General features: G+C 40.9%; 1 protein-coding gene across 1 annotated transcript in view; it reads left to right on the forward strand.

The window, feature by feature from the left end:
* Positions 1 to 14,208, forward strand: part of reln (reelin) — a 1,039,407-nt gene that overhangs the window by 589,799 nt on the left and 435,400 nt on the right. The window contains exons 21-22 of the mRNA XM_053500241.1: positions 709 to 775; positions 942 to 1,175. Coding sequence (XP_053356216.1) covers positions 709 to 775; positions 942 to 1,175 — 301 coding nt within the window. The remainder of the gene's footprint in view (positions 1 to 708; positions 776 to 941; positions 1,176 to 14,208) is intronic.

The raw sequence follows: 14,208 nt of genomic DNA on the forward strand, positions 1-14,208 counted from the left end.
CATGTACTGATTGAATAGGTTCAAAAGAGTTTAGGAGGTATTTCAAATTATATACCTGTGAATCAGTCGGATAGCAAACATGAATGTTAAAGCCACCGCGTATAAGGAATCTGTCATGCTTATCTCATATACTTACTTATTATCACAGCATTAACACTCAAATGGTTATGGATGTAACATGATATATATATATAGAGAGAGAGAGAGAGAAGTGAGGTAAGGGGCAGTATTTTCCTTCGTCTCATGTTTTTCAATTAATTTTGATCAAATTATGACAGTCTTACAAAACTCTAATAGAAAAGTCTATAAAAGTCATGCAGCCAAGTCAAGTGCATGAAGCTGGCATTGGTTTCAACATTTTAATATTTTAAAGACTACAAATAGATTTTAATGGGTAAAATTTCATTGGTGGCTATATCCTCTTAAAAGTGGAAAAGGATCAGGATATTATTTGTTTAGTTTCATTTTATTTATTTTACATCACAAAAGCCAGCCATTTAAAATGAGCTGTGGAGAATTATACACTGATAATAATGGAATAAACAATTATATAACCATAATAATATAATTATATTTTTTATTAAATATATAGTCAGAATAATTACATTTAAAATTATTTAAAGTAGTCCAGATCATAAATAATTTATGATAAGCATGCACATTTTCGTGTTTTCTGTTCTTCTCATTTTATTTCTTTAAACTTTGCAGTATATATTGGCCCAGCCTGTCTGCATTTTTGCTCGGGGAGAGGACAATGCTCACGCAGTGGATGCAAGTATGCACTCTTATTGTGGATATGTGTTCGCCTAACCCAATTGATGATTTTTTATGGGAGATGACCATTTGATTTAGTGAAGTCTATACATTATTGAACTGGGTAGATAAACTTATTAGAAATGTTTTACTAATAGTGTCCCTTTTTTTCTATTGGTCTTTGTTAGGTGTGACTTGGGTTTCAGCGGGCAAGCATGTGAGCTTTCTACTCAGACTTTTCCTGCATTTCTGTCAGAGGGGTTTTCTAGTGCAAGTCTCCCCTCTTACCACAGCTTCTCCTCTCTGCATGGGGCAGAGGTCAGCTTTGGCTGTGGGGTTTTAGCCAGTGGGAAGGCTTTGGTTTTCAACAAAGACAAAAGAAGACATTTGGTTACTGCTCAACTAGACAGCTCTCAGGCCAGGTAGATACTGTACCTACATACAGTTGTTCATTTGGCTATTTTTTTTAAGGAAATACAATTTGGAAAACTGGATAGAGGCAGTTAAGCGCAAAAGGTCTTGTTGAAAGCCTCAGAAAAAGTAACCCATGAGACCACTAACAGACTATAAAAAACACTAATTCTCATAAAAAAGAAACAAAACACAAAAATGAGAAATTCAAAGACTGAAAAAATATTCTACTTAGCTTTGACAGATTAAAGCTTGGACACTTCTTGATGTGACCAAATTTTGTGAAGGGGATTTCTTCCCCATGCAAAATAATTATAATCTGTCATTCACCATAGTTGTTGATGTTCCTACACTCCTTTTGATCTTCCTGATATCTGCAGTGCATTCTTTCTTCTTAACAAGGTACTAAATAACAACTTACTATACTATTATTATTTAAAATGCACCAGTGGAGCAGGTTTGTGCGTAAAATCATAAAACAAATATATAAAATCCAAAAACATGTAAATAATATACACATTGAAAATTTTGAAAAATGTCTGGAGCCCTAATTTTTACCCACACATGCCAGAGTTCTGCAGTGGTGCCAGATGTTCCAGATAAGCAGGTGCATTATGGAACTTTCTCATTAGCCTCCACCAGTCATCAATGATTTGTGCATGTGTTTGAGCAGATCAGTGAGGAGGCAGCCCAGCTGTGATGCTCATAAAGATTCAGTTCAGTTATATATCGCTATTTGTATAGTGCTTTCAATAATTCATGTTTTATTCATTTAATTTAATTTAATTTAATTTAATTTAACTTAATTAAACAAACTAAAGGTAAAAATGGCAATGAAAACTCGTTGGTGAAGTAACATTGAGAGTGACAACTGACCAAGAGTGATACTGAATAATGACATTATATAAAAATAAATAATTAAAATAAGTCTCATTAAATTGTATATTTTGTAAAGTAAGGGTAAGAGACGAGGTGCACATGTGATCTGGTTGGCAGTGCCTTGCTGGCATGCGGGCACAGTCTGGTAAATGATAAACAGCGGACACCTGCCTCTGTCCGCTCACGCTGACTCTGCTATTAGTGGATGGCCGGACAAGCCCCTCCCAGCTTTCTCTGTGGGCATGGCTTTCCCCGGCTGGGAACTGGGACCGTGACATGATCCCCCTTTCCGTCTTTCCCTCTTCGGCGGCAGGGAAAGCTCTATTGTGAGAGCCGAAAAAAACATGGGAGCTCCGACAGTAAGCTTGTGGCTGTCCTTGGCGTTCAAAGACGTATGCGTCTCTTTGAAGTCCCTGGGGCGTGTTTTATTGCCCCGCTCATTTGGCACTTTTCCGCATTCTGTGCACACGAGTCACACTAATACCGCATAGTAAAGTCCAGTCTTCCAACAGACCCCAAGCTACACTCCTCACTGTGTTTTATAGCGCAGGGAGAAGCCTGGGATCAATAGCAGAGATGGTTTACCAGCCGTGCCTAATTTTGCTGCCCTGCTCCTTCGGCAGATAGGGGAGGCCGCCTATCTAGTGAGTGAGGAGCAATATTGATTTGGGTGAACACCCACCACCTTGCATGGGCATTGGGTTAAGTCTTATTTACGGACAGGCAGTGCCAGCGGCAATGGTGAGCTCGAAGCTGAGGGAGGGGCAGTGTCACGACGTGCGCCCAAATCTTTTATTGCCTCTCGCTTACTTTGTAGGCTCCCTAGGTAGGCGGCACCCCTTCTGCAGGTATGTGAAGGGACGGGGCCACCTATTCGCACCGGCTGGCGGTGATTAATGTTAAAAGGATCTCAGGCTTGCTCCGCATTATGAAAGCCCGGCGTGGAGTTCAGATATACGAAGGAGCGGGGCCACGGAATTAAGCACGGCTGGTGAGCTATCCTTGCTAATGATCCTCGGCTTGCAGCTCGTGCTATAAAATACTCAGGGTTTGTTGGGTTACAGGGGATTTTACTACACGGTGCGAGTGCGACGTGCGGGCAACATCGGAGAAGTGCGGCATGCAAGCGGGGCAAATGAAACGCGCCCCAGGGACATCAAAGAAGCAAGAAATGGGAGGGGCCTGTCCGGCCCCTCCGCGGAGAGCAGAGTCAGTACGAGCGGACATAGGCAGGAGCTGCTGTCCTTGCGGGCCCACGCTGCCACTCTGTCCATGCCAACCAAACCTGCACGTGCACATTCCTTCCTTTCCATCCTCACTCCTTAAACACTTTCCTTCCCATTTTTTTTTTTGTAAGACCTCGCCTCGAGTCTGTGCTTCATAGTGCCGCCCGTGCACTTAGGGTCAAACCCGTTACACGCCCCAAATGTAGTCAACAATATAAAAAAAACGTTTAATTCTTGTTTTAATGTTATTTGGAAGTAAACGAAATAGTAATAGCTAAAATAGTAAAAATTAATAGTTAAAATATTAACAAGGGGAATGTTTGATGTCATGTGGGCATTATAAGATTTGTATTAAAAACTTCTAACTAAAAAGTGGAAGCTGGCACGCCTAAAAATAGACACTTTATTAGTCTAAATAAAAATCCTCCTCTTCAATTTTCTACAGTCTAACCAGCACTCAACCGCACCAAAATGTTTTCCCGAGGAATTTTGTTGTACTAAATAATAGTTATGCAGTATAATCAGGGCCTCTTATTCCTATTAATCCTCGGTTGTTGTTCTTTTAGTGTTACTGTGTGTGCTTTACAATGCCAAACAACATTCAAATACAAATATTTACCCTCCCCAGGTGTGAATCAGCTGTTCTCACCTATACATTTAGAGAAACTGAAATGCACCTCTCCACACTTTAAAATGCTCTTGAATCTGAGGCTCTTCTGGAGACTTTCAGTGATTTAAATTTGTGTAATTATAATCTTCTGGATTCTAGATTGATAAAGTTGACATTGTTACCGTTTTTAATTCTTGGAATGGAAGAAATTGAGATTTTCCATATGATAGCATAAATTGCATTGTTTTTAATCACTCTATACACAATAATATTATTTAATATTTTTATTTGAAAAATAAAAACGATTATCTTGGTTTATTAATCCTTATGCCTGGTTTAGGATTCAGTGTGCACCGTTTGTACATCTGTTATTTTACAACTATATCATAAAACTCAAAAAGACCTTTTACTTGGGGTTAAGTGACTGATGTGCCTAACATTTTTCAGCTGAGCCTCTGTTTCACTGAATAATCCACGACTTCTCATGAGTATGCAAGACCTCTTGACACCTCTCTCTCTCTCTCTCTCTCTCTCACACACACACACCAAATTGTCATTAGCATGTTTCTCCCCCAAACAGTGCAGCCATTTACTTTCTTTCCATTTACTTACATCTGAACTGAGTCGTTTACATAAGTCACTAAACAATAGTTCATCATATCAATTTATTTATACAGATGTTCCTGTTTTACTTGGAAATTTACAGGTTTGTTTCAGAATGATTTACTCTGAAAGAGCCATTAGAACAGTTGCAGCTGGAACACCTATAACACATGCAGGATTATTTTTTATAATCTAAATAAAAATTCTTTTTTAAATGTGGGCTTTTGTTATTTACTTACAATATTTGTTAATTTAAATGGGGTTTGGGCTCCGGAATGTTGAGCGTCATGATCCTTATCTTTACTTTATTTCACGGCGTGCACCTGTGATGGGTGTGCACCAAAATCTACCATCGCTACTCACTTACTCTGTAGGCTCCCTGATTTGGCGGCAAAGGGACGGACCCATTAATTAATGGTAATAAGATTGCGAGCTTATAGAGTTACTGCATTATGTTTTAAGACATCCTTAATTTAAATTGTTCCTTTAATTAGATGTCCACCAATACTTTGACAACATACACTTATCAACTTATCCACATACACTTATCAACAGAAACTCTCTGTGCACGCACACACAATCTCTCCGCGCGAAAACAACGCGAGTAGCCTATATACTGTACATGTATTTGTCTTTTTGCATTTCTGGCCGAGAACATCTGCATTTTTATCGATAAACTGCGCACGATTAGCAGCCTTTTGATTAAAAAGTGAAGTAAAAGTACGAGCCACGGGTTTCCGCACAGCTTTATTTATAAGATATGTTGGCATATTCACGGATCTATCACTATCAGATTATACAGTAGTGTGAAAAACTATTTGCCCCCTTCCTGATTTCTTATTCTTTTGCATGTTTGTCACACAAAATGTTTCTGATCATCAAACACATTTAACTATTAGTCAAAGATAACACAAGTAAACACAAAATGCAGTTTTTAAATGAGGGTTTTTATTATTTAAGTAGAAAAAAAAATCCAAACCTACATGGCCCTGTGTGAAAAAGTAATTGCCCACTGAATCTAATAACTGGTTGGGCCACCCTTAGCAGCAATAACTGCAATCAAGCGTTTGCGATAACTTGCAACGAGTCTTAGGGACTCTCTGGAGGAATTTTGGCCCACTCATCTTTGCAGAATTGTTGTAATTCAGCTTTATTTTTAAGGTCATGCCACATCTCAATAGGATTCAGGTCAGGACTTTGACTAGGCCACCCCAAAGTCTTCATTTAGTTTTTCTTTAGCCATTCAGAGGTGGATTTGCTGGTGTGTTTTGGGTCATTGTCCTGCTGCAGCACCCAAGATCGCTTCAGCTTGAGTTGACGAACAGATGGCCGGACATTCTCCTTCAGGATTTTTTGGTAGACAGTAGAATTCACGGTTCCATCTATCACAGCAAGCCTTCCAGGTCCTGAAGCAGCAAAACAACCCCAGACCATCACACTACCACCACCATATTTTACTGTTGGTATTATGTTCTTTTTCTGAAATGCTGTGTTACTTTTACGCCAGATGTAACGGGACACGCACCTTCCAAAAGTTCAACTTTTGTCTCGTTGGTCCACAAGGTATTTTCCCAAAAGTCTTGGCAATCATTGAGATGTTTTAAAGCAAAATTGAGACGAGTCTTAATGTTCTTTTTGCTTAAAAGTGGTTTGCGCCTTGGAAATCTGCCATGCAGGCCGTTTTTTGCCCAGTCTCTTTCTTATGGTGGAGTCGTGAACACTGACCTTAATTGAGGCAAGTGAGGCCTGCAGTTCTTTAGATGTTGTCCTGGGGTCTTTTGTGGCCTCTTGGATGAGTTGTCTCTGCGCTCTTGGGGTAATTTTGGTTGTCCAGCCACTCCTGGGAAGGTTTACCACTGTTCCATGTTTTTGCCATTTGTGGATAATGGCTCTCACTGTGGTTCGCTGGAGTCCCAAAGCTTTAGAAATGGCTTTATAACCTTTACCAGACTGATAGATCTCAATTACTTTTGTTCTCATTTGTTCCTGAATTTCTTTGGATCTTGGCATGATGTCTAGCTTTTGAGGTGCTTTTGGTCTACTTCTATGTGTCAGGTAGCTCCTATTTAAGTGATTTCTTGATTGAAACAGGTGTGGCAGTGGCCTGGGGGTGACTACAGAAATTGAACTCAGGTGTGATAAACCACAGTTAAGTTATTTTTTAACAAGGGGGGTAATCACTTTTTCACACAGGGCCATGTAGATTTGGATTTTTTTTCTCCCTTAATAACGTAAACCTTCATTTAAAAACTGCATTTTGTGTTCAATTATGTTATCTTTGACTAATAGTTAACGGTTTTTGATGAGCAGAAACATTTAAGTGTGACAAACATGCAAAAGAATAAGAAATCAGGAAATAGTTTTTCACACCACCGTAAGTTAGCCTACTGTCAGGTAATTAATTTAATTTAAGACCATTTAAACTGATGCAATGCCATCTCTTTAATTGTTCTGTCCCTGTTAAGACACTACAAAAACTACTATAAACTTACTATGAATTTCAAAGCACAAATTTGGGCATCATTATGAAAATAATATGAAGCACATATACACTCGCCATGAAAGGTCTATTGTAAAAAAAAATAAAATTCATGTTTGCTTCAGCAGTGTTCAGGTGGTTACTTACATACATATCCACAAATACTTTTTAGAAATTATGTATTTGTTCATTTATGTCTTAAATTATAAAACATATGTTGGCATATTCACGAATCAGGACATTCGTATAGTCAACACTATCAGATAGCCTACTATCAGGATATTAAATTAATTTCAATATCATTTAAACTGAGGCATAGCCATGTCTTTCATTGTTTTGTCCCTTTTAAGACATAAACTATACAGTATAAGAAACTTACTATAAATTTTGAAGCTCGAATTTGGGCATCTCATTTCATCCTTATGAAAATAATATGAAGCCCATATACACACATTTATCATGAAACATCTACTGTAAAACAAAAAAAAACATGTTTGCTTTAGCATTGGAAACAATATTGTTTTAGGCTAACCAATTACAGTATGCACAATTTATCGTTGTACTTGGTCCGGCTTTTAGATAAAGTCCTTCCATGCGCCATCTGGCGGATATTCAGTGAAGCACAAAACATTTATTTATTCCCGAATGTTGCTGGCGGCAAGTTGCGGCACGCCGCGTGCTAAATTGCAGCATCTCGCGGGAAAACGCGCAGTCTTAATGGCGTATGGTGTAGGGTGGGCCACCATACTTCACCTGGGTTAAAGACAATCAGAGGATGTCATCTTCCACCAGCGCACCAAATATAAAAGGGCCTCTCTGCTTCCACCCAATGAGTAGAGATTACATATGTATTTATTTACACTTGTCTCCTGTCTCTGCTGCAGGCTTTCCAGCATGCAAGCTGTGCTTAAGTTTTACAAGTGGCCATATGAACTATCTATCTGTCACATTAAAGGTGCAGTTGGACCAGCTCAGTCAGATTGCAGTCAGGTTGCTCCAGCTGGGCTGCCTCACATCATTTAAGGTGGCAGAATAAGTGGTGATGGATTGTGTGCTTTGGCCCCTTCCAAAAAAGAACAAGAAGCCAAAAGCGTGAGAAAGAACATGCAGAAGATGGTGAGTGTGCTGAAATGTGTGTTAAACACACTTTCTCTGGGACAAGAAATGAAAACCATTCCAGAACAGTACCCACAAGGATTCTACTCTGCCTTATGAAAAGATCTGGCTCCTCCACCACCTGCAGCCCGAGTCTTATGAGACAAGCCAATGTGGTTTGAGCCAGAGGTAGCATGAGTGCCAAAAAAGAAAAGAAAAACCAGCACCTGCTTAAGCCCTAGGTAAAAGTTAATGCATACAGGGAATGTGTTAGAAAAGACCGGAAAGACTGCTGCAGACATAGGAAGTGCACTGCGGTTAAATCCTAGTGGGAAAGAACTGCATCTATGCAGCTTAAACGAGCTAGCACACCAGGTATTGCTTTGGGCACAGGACAAGTTTCTGTCCCTCAGGGTGAGTTACATTCCAGGGCAAAAAAGCTGTGACACATGGGGAATGGAAACTCCCCTGCGAAGTAGTCAGTCAAATCTGGGAGAGATTTTATGTAGCAAGGGTGGACCTCTTTGCCTTACTACTCTCTGACTTCTCCAGCTCCCCTGGGTCTGGATGCGATAGCCCAAACGTGGCCCAGATTACGTCTTTATGCATTTCCTCCGACAGCTCTGCTCCTGGGAGTCAACAAGCTTTGCGCCTCTTATTGATAGCGCCCTGTTGGCCGACCAGAATGTGGTTCTCGGATATCTCTCCTCGATGGTTCGCCATGGGTAATTCCAGTGAGGAGGCCTCTTTTGTCTCAGACACAGAGGACAATACTTCATCCACTGCCCGAGCTCTGGAACCTTCACGTCTGGCCCCTGAGGGGGACCAATTAAGAGATGCTGGTCTTTCAGCCAGCGTAATTGAAACTATTCTAAGTGCTAGGGCACCCTCCAGTAGAAGAAGTTATGCCCTCAAATGGAGTGTATTTGAAAGTTGGTGCATGGCAAAACATGTACACCCAGTCCACTGGCAAATTGTTTCAGTGCTGGAGTTTCTGCAAGAAAAGTTGTCCTCAGGCTTATGCCCTAGTAGTTTCAAAACATATGAAGCCGCTATTTTGGCCTGGCATGTTCTGACTGATGGGGTTCCAGTTTAAAAGCCACACTTGCTGTGTGAAAACACTATGGGAACATCTTTGTGTGGTGCTGGTTGTAAAGCACGTGTGTATTAAACATGCCAAATTTTTGGCTTATATAACCTTGTACAGTCAATCACGCTCTCCTCGGCTTCTTGAAGAATATTTTGGGGATGACGCACAGATCTGGCAGACGTGCACAAGATGGAGTCTCCCATCCATTTCTCTTGCCGGATCGGGAAAATTTTCCATCCACTTCTCAAGCGCGCTCTGGCGCTGCTTGTGAATGGGCAGGAGAGACATCCTCTTTCGTGTCTGCGGAGATGGAAATCTAAACTAAAAGCACCTTAGAGCACTCCTCTAGTGATGATAGAGCGTATGAAGAGTTACTCTAGGTGGTAACGCGTGCGGTAAAGCAGCACACTGTCTTTTTCAGAAAGAAGAAGCCCTGAGGCTTATGCGCCCAGAACCCTGGGGGTGGCTTCCCCTAGAAATCCTTTTGAGGATGAAGTGTCCTCTCTGGCACCCCCAGGAGGTCGGTGTTCATGCTCCGCCTCCACTGGTGTTTTAGGTCTCCAACAAAATGTTAGTTATTTTGTCTTTTTCCTTAACAACGCAGAAATTATAAAGAATGGACATGCATCGACTCGTTTGTCTTTCTCATCACTGCATGGGCATGAGTTAACGGGCTGTTACGCTGCCGCGAGCAACGACAAAAAAAAGCGGAGAAGCTAACACAGGGTAAGTAGCGTACTGAGAGAGATATGAACGCGATGTGTTTACTGGTGTGTTTACATGACTTCTTACTCATTGACAGACACTGTTATAAACCATCTAGCGTTACAAAGGTAAGCATAATATAGTTTTCTGACTAAGTACACAGTTTGCAACTAGACAATCACCTTAATGCATTGTTTATTATAAACGTGCGATTAGGAATAAGGGAGATGGATGTACATAGGGAAGACGACATAACCATGTTCTATGAGAGTGTAAGTTAACTTACACTTCGCATTCATCGTGATTGTTAAAAAAGGCGATCTGCAACAATTCATAGAAAAAGAAATTACACTCACCGAGCCTGGTGAAGATGAAGCAGGAACAGGAAGCGTTAGTACAGATCCATTTTTCAGGAGCAGCTTCCTAGCAAAACCTGCTTTATATTGACCCGCATTTATAAAACAGTCTGGTGAAAAATGATTAGCGCAAACATGAACGCATTTAGGTAAATCGGTGGGGACGTTAGCTTCAAAAACAAAATTCAGCCACTGGTTCCTTAGTGGCTCAGATGTCGGTAGTGAATGATGACTGCTGTGTTCGCTATTACACCCAACAACTGTACAACATACTCGCTTAGCCGACATTTTGCTTCAGGGGCGAAAAACAATGGCCGACAGCTTCTTCTCACTCGGCTACTCACTTTGCTAAGACACCAGTGTCAATCAACTAGTGGTGGAGCGGCCTCTTTTGGTGTGGCGTCACACTGCAAGGCATTTGAGATTGGCCTGATTTTAGAAGGGGTGATGTTATTGTAATAAATGAAAAGAAAACCACTGGGCGGCTCTTTATCATCGTAGAGTGGTTGTGTACGCACTCTCCTAACACACAGTTCAGTCCAAACAGCTTAAAAAAGTGCATGTAGGCCTGTATGACCCCTTTAAGTGTCTTGTGCGTGCAAATATGCTAAAAAGTGATTTTTTTAAAGTGGCTAACTAAATTAACTAATGACCATGAAAGTGTAGTTGTGCAGTGGCCACTAGTGTAAATGAATGTTCAGAATGTTCAGAGTGAGTGCAAAAACCAAATGTGTGGATCAGTACTTTGTGGTGTACTGATTAAGAGACAATCGCTTCCCAGACCGCAAAAAAGAAAACAGTCCATTGTTGGGATGGCTAAGGTCCTTCCCAAGGCTAAGCCCGCCTTGGTCAAGCACCGTTTGGAAAGATGTCCACTCTTTCCACTGGGCTCCTGTTTATGACTGGGGTCTGGTAGTTCCTCTCCTGCTTTGTACAAAAGTCCACTATCAGCTCCTTAGCTTGCTCACGTTTAGGAGTAGATTGGTCCTCTGGCACCATTGCTCCAGATTTCCAATCTCCTCTAGGTTGGCCGACTCATCGCTGTTCGTGATCAGGCCCACCATGACAGTGTCGTCACGCAGTCACAGGTGTACAAAAAGTAAAGCAGGGGGCTCAGAACACAACCCTGGGGGTCTCCAGTGCTGGGAGTAATTAAGGCTGAGACATCCTTACTGCCTGTAGTCTGCCAGTTAGGAAGTTGGAGATCCACTGACACATAGATAAGCTGAGTGCCAGGTGCTCCAGCTTGGTGGTGAGTGTGGAGGGAATTATGGTATTAAATGCAGAGCCGTACTCGATGAAGAGCATTTTTACATAATTCCCCCTCCGAGTGTCCATTGAGTAAGTGATGTGTGGAGAAGATAAGAGATTGCATCGTCTGTGAAGTGGTTTGGGCGGTATGCAAATCGTAGTCGGTCCAGTGTGTTGGATAGAGAAAAAATAATGAAGTCTCTGACCAGGCATTCAAAGCACTTCATCACTACTGAGAAGTAGGATGGGGTTTCTTCGGGACAGGAACAATGACAGACTCTTTAAAGAATACAACCTGAGATGTCGTCTGGTCCTGCTGCTTTCATGGTGTTTACTCTCTTGAAGGCTCTCCTCACGTCATGCTCAGAGATGATGAACATGTTTCCGGTGCTGGCAGTGTCTTTCTGTCTGGAGCCGTTAGCGCCACTAGCATTAGCTTCACTAGCATCTTTTGCTGCAGCCTCAATGCGAGCATAGATGCTGTTCAGCTCGTCTGCCAGAGTTGCGTCCACGTTTGTCATGCCGGTTGTTGGTGCGAGCTGTGAAAATGCCCTTCAATACCTGTAGGGGGCAGTCGTGTTTCAGTCTAAAGTATTGTGTGTCTACTGAAGCCGAAAAATTTTATGTCTCTTAGGCGCCCATTGACGGCAAGCAACAGAGCTCATAAACGTGTCAAGCTGAAACTGTTATGTATTTATTTATCATTTTCATTCAGAATTTTTATTATTAGTAGTTGTAGTTCTCCCAATTTATTATTATTATTATTATTGTAACGCACCCGCGCGTGTGCAAAAAGACTACAAAGATGTATGACGTTAGCCTATATTTACGCGCTTTTAACGCAGACGGGTACTTGTGGCTCAGTGGTAGGTGATTCGCCCGCCATGTGGGAGACCTGGGTTCGATTCCCAGCCAGTGCTCAAAGTTCCGGTGTTATTCGCTAAAATACCACGATATAGCCATTACATTATCAAGTTATGCTTCAGTACTAAATGCATGTTTGCAATTAAGAATTTTTTTTTCTTAAGCTATGAAACACATTAGCACTCACCTCACAGCTGCTGTAATTTAATGATTATCATAAGCAAAAAGTGTAAAACAAAGGATTCACATTTATTACATTTTCACCCAGAGCGGGATTCGAACCAGGGTCTGGACGATTTTATAGCATATACGGATATTATACAGATATTATTTAAACAACGCCACACCACGTGGAAAGCAACAAAAATGCTTCAATTTCATTGGCTGTCACTAAGTGTCAGCTATTCACGACTGGCCCTTGCGGAATGCAGAATCCCCGGGCTTCGACTGCGCTTTCTCCATTCGTTATTACAGGGGCGGACTGGGACCAAAAAGTGGCCCTGGACTTCCTGGCCCACAGCAGCCCACACCATAATACATTGGCTCATTAATGTAGAGATACATTTTTAACACCAGTTACTAGTATAAAAATATAACACAATACAGAAATCAATGCTATTTAAACATGTTATTTGAAGTATCACTGAACATATATTGGGTCAAAGAAACGAAAAAAATAACATCAAGACAAACAACGTATAAATCTATAAAGACAATATTTTAAAAGGAATGGCAATAAAACTGAACAGATAAGCTGAAATAAAATCAGTAGCAGCAGTAGCTCACGCTAGTAAACTAGTTACTTATTTTAATTATTATGGTAGTCAATATTAACACGAAATAATGCTGAGAAACATTATATCAATTAATATTGACCACCATCATAATAACTAGCACAAGTTAGTGCTGCTACTAATTTTATTCTGTTTGATTGCCATTCTTTTTACTTGGCTCTGGTAGATCAGGGGAGACGTGTTGGTCATCATCAGCATGTATTATGATGTGGGATGTGGTGCGCTGCTGGATCCAGCCTCACTGTCCCTGACCTGTTATAGGCAGAATCTGTTCATTTGAAGCATTTCACAGCATTTACCTCTAAAGCTTTTTCTTATTTTCGCGTAACCTTTTCTTCTTCCTCCTTTTCATTCATGGAAATTATTATTAATTTGCTCAGAAAATTCACTGCATCGAGAAAGGATCAATATCTAAAAATTTAAAGATGCCCACATGTGTGGACAAAGAATACAAAAGTGTATAATCTTTAATAAAGTTAGCCTAATACAATATTGTTTCCAATGCTGAAGCAAACATGATTTAGTTTTAGTCTATTCATTGAATACAACGCGACAGCACGCTCCGAGGTGAAGCGCACACACAGTTACTGTAATCCCCCATCTCACCTTTACAACAGGTGTGAAGTCATCAAACCGGTTTCACTGCTGGGGAAATTTACAGAATTAGGGGTTTTAAAACAAAACCCTCTCGCCCGCGGAGCAATTCAGTGTAGAACCGCCACTGCCTATTCTCCACCACATCACGTACTTCCCTGATCTCCATCTCCGCGCTTTGCTTTTATAATGTGGAGCAAGCCCGAGATCATATTAACGTAGAATTCATCATTCAAAGTTATTCATATCAGTGTATAGTAAGTGTGATTTGAAAAGTGCTATAACTCCACCTGCTACAGTTTCAGCCCAGTGGAACAATCTGACTACATGTGAAGTGCCATGAAAAAGTATTTGCCCCTTCCTATTTTTTTTCTTTGCATATTTGTCACACTTGTATGGGTGGAATTTCACCTAAACACTTTAGGTGAGAACGTATAGGTTAATATGTATAGGTGAGAACAGCTGATTCACACTTGGGGAGAGTGAATAATTTGCATT

Source organism: Clarias gariepinus, chromosome 7 (genome assembly GCF_024256425.1).
Source record: "Clarias gariepinus isolate MV-2021 ecotype Netherlands chromosome 7, CGAR_prim_01v2, whole genome shotgun sequence".
Classification (NCBI taxonomy): domain Eukaryota; kingdom Metazoa; phylum Chordata; class Actinopteri; order Siluriformes; family Clariidae; genus Clarias; species Clarias gariepinus.